The sequence below is a fragment of the Platichthys flesus genome, chromosome 8 (genome assembly GCF_949316205.1).
Source record: "Platichthys flesus chromosome 8, fPlaFle2.1, whole genome shotgun sequence".
NCBI classification, from domain to species: domain Eukaryota; kingdom Metazoa; phylum Chordata; class Actinopteri; order Pleuronectiformes; family Pleuronectidae; genus Platichthys; species Platichthys flesus.
In genome coordinates, this window is record NC_084952.1 from 18,969,085 (window position 1) to 18,974,788 (window position 5,704).

Genomic DNA, 5,704 nt, shown 5'->3' on the forward strand with positions numbered 1-5,704 from the left:
GTTGGGCCGTGACATTATCTCACTATTTAAAAAAAGAGAAAAGCTACTTTTATCCGCATATGTTGTTAATTTATTCAGATTAAGCTCTGTAGGTTTGTCTTGAAGAGTTACATCAGAGGAATTTCCTGAGGCTGAAATACCAAAACTCAGCAGGTTTTACCTCAGTGGAGTTAATGTTAACTTCAGTCGATGCTCGAGTCAAATGTTACAACATTCACATCTAAAGTATATCTTTCTAAATCATAACAACCAGCAACGATTCAGTGCAGCAAGTGTTGCATTGGACCACAGTGAGTTCTGGGCCTGCACATCACATTCCACATATGGATCGCATTAGGACGTCAGCCTGGTGCACTGCTCCGCTTTAAACCAGAGTCTGACGTGATTTGTTTTCCGTGGACGTCCCTCCACTTGTTGCACTGCTGCTTTAACACTTAAAATTAAGCTTCAACTTGATGCTTTTAAAAGTTAAAATTAACTCAAGTCGAGTACAAAGCAAATCTTTATTATGACCATGTGCAGTCTAAACATACATCCATTCTTAAGTACATGGCGATTTCATGTGGTCTCACTGTTTGGTGTGTTCCAAATAAATCTGAACCTTATGAGGAAAACACTTCACCATCAAACGTGATACTCAGCGTCGGACTATTCAGAGATGATGTTGACGGTCACGATCGTCTCACCCTGCCGGTTTTTGGTTTTACAGACGTAGTTTCCAAAGTCGATGGTCTCCATGTCCTCCACGGTCATGACACTTTGGGAGACCCGTGTGGTGTGACCCATTCCCCGGTTAACCAGCCGCCAGGAGGTGAGGATGTGAACGGGACGCAGGTCCTACACAATACAACAAACATGGCTGCTGTTTAATCTGCTATCGAAAGTCAGAGCAGAGAAATGAATCATCAATCATGATAACTGGAATAACAGTTCATCAATAACTCAACAACCTAACTTTAAAGGTCCGACTGGTTTTTCATCAGAATGATCATCACTGTCACAACTTACAGCTAATCACCTTGTTACTTAAATTATATGAGACAATCTGTCAATCACATACAGTTGACCTCTCAGGAGTTACACATTCAGGTGTTATAATTATCTAGTTGCATTGTTATATAAATATTTCATTCGCCTGTGGCTCAGAGCGGATCGTCCACTAACAAGACGGTTGGCAGTTTGATCCCCGTTTCCCCCATTCCACATGACGAAATGTCCTTGGGCTAAACACTGAAGCCTAAATGGCCCTTGACAGTGTGAGTGTTGAATGATAAAGATGCTGAAGACGCACCTTATGAATGAGTGGTCATCAAGACTAGAAAAGCTCTATATAAAAACTGCCCATTAACCATTGATTCTGTCTTTAACTTATATCAACTTAATTATACTGGATGTGCAAAATTTCATTTCATTTCAAGACACTTTCATACATTAAATATGTTCAACAAAAACGTTAAAACCTGAAACCATTTGAAGATGTTAAAGACTTAAAAACAGAAGCGTCACTTGGTTCGTTAAATTAAGTCTTTATTTTTACTATTTTATATCTTAATTTGTGAAATCTTTCCAGTTAGCAGTGTATATACAATCTCTTATTAGAGGTTGATAGCTGGTCATCTTGGGTTTCTACCATCTGACTCGGAGTACTGTTCGTCTTACCTGACCAGGATAGGACCACACAAAGCTCACGTCCACCTCGGGCTCCCCCAGCACGGTGCACGTTACGTTCATGTTGTCGCCTCCTCTCACCGACTCTGGAGATGACTGGAGGCTCACAAACGGTGGACCACTGGGAACTGTCGGCACAGGAGAAGCGGCAAAGGAATTTTTGATTGTGGCTCGCTTACACAGAGAAGTGTATCTATGCAGTCTGTTGGAGGTTTATCGTGATATCAGCTGGTGAAGGCAACATGTAAAAGTTGATGTAGTCAAACTCTTAGTCGTCACGGCAGTTCAATTTACCCTAAAACATAATTTCAATTTCCTCCTTCCACTTTGTCAAACCCAGACTGTTTCCATTTCAGCTGGCATGCGTCCATATAAAGTGAGCGGAGCAGCGAGGGGCGACGAGGCCTCTGACAGCTCTGAAGATAATCCTTTTTCCTGGAAGCTGACTAAGCAGTGTGAGAACCTGACTCATGACTTCGTGAAAACGCCTCTCACAGTGGTTCCTGGTACGTTTGGTAAAGTGACAAGTTATATGTTTGTGTTTGCCAGTCAAAGGTTCAGGTAAACTGTTGGGGCAGCATTACACAGTGTGTTACTGTATTTATGAGCACATTGAGGTGTTGTGTGATTGCTGTGCTCCTACCCTCCACGTAGAGGAGCTGGTACTTGGTGGAGATCTGAGGTGTCCCCTTGGCCACGGCCTTGCAGTAGAAGACTCCCCGGAGCTCCAGATTGGGCTTCTGCAAGACAAAGCCCCTGGTGGGGTCATAGGTCACCAGGGTCTCATTGGCTGGGATCTCCTCCGGTGGGACTTCTCTGTGCAGGGTCACCTTGGCTTGTGGGTCGGTCACACGACATGGCACCACAGCAGGGAGGTCCGGGCGCAGGTACACAATCTCAAAGTGGATGGCGGAAGGGACGAAGAGGTTGTCTTTGTCTTGTCGGAAAAAAAAGTGGGCAAACAGTTACTGGCACATCAATGCCTGTGTAAAGATGCAGCTTAATAAAACTGGGTTGTAAACCAGCAGCAGGAAAACATCTGCTGATCACTGACACTCCAACAGACTGAGAGCGCTGAAGGCTGAAATACAGACAAGTTACGATAGAAGTTGCTTTCATTCATTAGCTTCACAACTTCAGGCCTGGTCCTCCAGAGTTGTCTGGGATGGAAATCTTGCTTGAAAGGCGACACTTAACTCTGATTTGAACTGATAAGGGCCTTGAAATGTTTATGTTTCTAACGTAGTCGATATAGTGAATTGTCTGTGTTTGCATTGTGAGATATTCAACATCCTCAGCAGCTGTGTATTGATACAAGCCGAGACATTGAACCTCAGTCGACTAACTCATTGAAACACATAGCTCAGCTTTTCAGTGGAATATATTTGGGGTTTCAAACAGAAACAGATGTTCTACAGCAGGACTGATCCACCATGTTTCCTGGAGATCCACATTCACATATTTTCACTGCAGCACCGTAAGACTCAAATGACCGATAAGAAATGCTTTCTTTGTTTATTGTACCATATAGTGATTGGGCGTCATGGGAGTAGGTGAGTTGATGTCTGAATTTGGATTTACTCCCATAGCCTCGCACTGGAGTGTCATGTGATGGCAAGTCTCAACCATCATGGGTGAGCATTGACTATCAAACACACCAAGCAGTCGTGTCAACTACATTACCAGTAAACATAAAAATGTATAACTTTTTCAACACATAAACATAATAATTCTTTAAACCAAGTCAGGACATAAACACAATATTGCTCAAACAACCACTTAAACAACCATTTAACTCAGACACTAAAATGTCCCATGAGCCTTTGCGATCATACTGTCCAGTCAGAGCAACCAGCTAACCGATTACTATAATATTGTCACTGTAAATTTGATTTTTCTAGAAAGATTCATATGTAGTTGCCCCTGTGCACAACTAGCAGACCAAGAGGCATATGATTATTTATTTGGAGTCATGTTGAATCCAACTGATTTTTCCAATATTCAATCTCTTTTGGCTCTGTTATTGGTCTCTAGCTGCTCCACAGAGGAATATCGGACTTCCTGGCAGCGACATGTGCTGTTGTTGTCACCAGCTTCTCTCTGAGTGTGTCTGTGTGCAGGTTGGTGTGCGGCGGGTTGCGTACACAGGGTTTATCTGAGCTTGCTTGTGTGTGTTATTGCTGGACATTACAGGCTGTACTAAACATCGAGCTTTGAAGCTGAAAGGCTCCAAAGAGGTGAGGGGCTGTGGCGGGTCAGGGGGGGGGGGGTTGTCCCTGTGAGCGACACCTTTAGAGCCACTGTTTGCTTCTGCAGCTTTAAGATGACATCCCTCATTGACCAAATGTGACGTGTACATGTTTTTAATCACCTGTGAAGTAGATGTATGAGACGTAGGAGCGGTCGTGGTCCTTCTCGCACTCGGTCCCGTCACACATGATCACCCAGCAGCTGTAGGCCCCAGTGTCAGCAGCAGAGGGGGACGTCAGGATCAGCTGATTGTACTTGTCGCTCTGCTTGATGCTGGAGGCAGGGAACAACAACATAAGACCCTTGCATTCACGTGAGCTTATGGCCTGACATTGAGCTGATGTCTTGGTGCAGCACCTGAGGCGTGAGTCGTTGAAGGTGTCCAGGTAGGCCGGGTAGGACCATCCAATGTTGCTGCCTTTGCAGCGCAGCTCCATGTCCCTTCCAGGAGTCAGAGTCGCGGTTGGACCCAAGCGAAGGAAGCGCCCTTTATCCAAGACCTGGGTCAGCAGGGACTGACCTTTGGTCCCTCCATCCTTCACTTTTGTGGGTCGCGACTTCACCCGTTTCCCTCCCGGCCTGATGCGGTTGTCCCCTGCCTCTTTCCTTCGCTTGGCTTGTTGGCATTCACCTGGATACATTGAGGCAAAGGAGAAGAGTAAAAAAACAGATAAAAACGAGTAGTCATTTGCATGTCTCATTCCTGGCAGGCTGGAAGTCGGTGCTCAGTAAACTCCTCTGCTTCCCCATGTTTCCTCCAGCTGCGACAACAGGAAGTGTGAAATCATTTAGTTACTAGCACAAAATGTTCAGAACAACCTTTGTATCACACTGTCAGTGGGCACAGGACACAGAAACCAACGGGAGAAACTCGGCACTGTGGACTTTCAGGGTTTGTTGTTTTATTCTTGAGTGCAGCACTACTGAGCACTCGGAGAGAAGGTCAGCAGCCAAGGCCACTTAATTAGAAACGCCTGTGGTTTGCCTCAGATCCAGTGAGTTTGAGTAGCTCTGCAGAAACACTCTGCAAAAACTTCATGCAAACCTTCAGCAAACTGTACATGCATTGTGGAAAATTCCATAGAGCAGAAGTGTGGTATTTCACCTGCCTGGAGACAAAGAGACTGACTGACTAAGTCTTTATCTCTGCTATTTTTAGGGAATGCACCTCCCACTCTACAACCCCACACAGGATTTACACATAGCAGATTACCTAATCGCCCCTCTACCTCCAGGTTACACTCTCATGATGAAATCAACAGATTCACTCCGAAATCTACTGGGCAGACATGGAGACCTACTCACCGCTGTGGAGCTCCAGCCAAAGCAGTGCCAGACAGAGAAGTGCCCAGGACTTCATGGTGTGCTGATGGGATGGTCAGCGGCAGTGATAGCTCTACAGGGGCCGTAGGGATGAGGGGAGGCTTGCTTGGTGAAGTGGGAAAGGAGGTCAGAATCGGAGCGTCGCTGGATCTCTGCAGGCTCCAGCTGCCCTGGTCATATTTCCAGCTCCATCCTCCTCCTCGCACGCAGAGAGGAAAAGGGAAAATAACTTTTAAGAGAACCTTCTGTTTTCTCTCTCCCCTCAGACCCAGAGTGGTGGTTTGGACACATACTCGGGAGCCCTCTGCTGGTTCTGTGTGGGAACTGTGCTGCCTTTTTAAAAGGTAAATCCACGCAGACTGAAGCGGCTGCCCTGGAGGGCTTCATGCCTTCACATGTGTTGCTCACCCTCCCGGGCAATGATTTCACTGCAGGTGTTCAGATGCTCTTTACGAGGAACATG

The 5,704-nt window shown here is 45.7% G+C and overlaps 1 protein-coding gene across 1 annotated transcript; it reads right to left on the minus strand.

Moving 5' to 3' along the window:
- Positions 1 to 484: 484 nt before the first annotated feature.
- On the minus strand, positions 485 to 5,469 carry pdgfrl (platelet-derived growth factor receptor-like). The gene is made up of 6 exons (XM_062393039.1): positions 5,224 to 5,469; positions 4,276 to 4,549; positions 4,040 to 4,191; positions 2,312 to 2,605; positions 1,660 to 1,796; positions 485 to 837 (listed from the first exon to the last, which is right to left on the minus strand). The coding sequence occupies exons 1-6, from the start codon at positions 5,276 to 5,278 to the stop codon at positions 649 to 651; spliced, it is 1,101 nt and encodes a 366-aa protein (XP_062249023.1). The 5' UTR covers positions 5,279 to 5,469; the 3' UTR covers positions 485 to 648.
- Between the last annotated feature and the right edge of the window lie 235 nt (positions 5,470 to 5,704).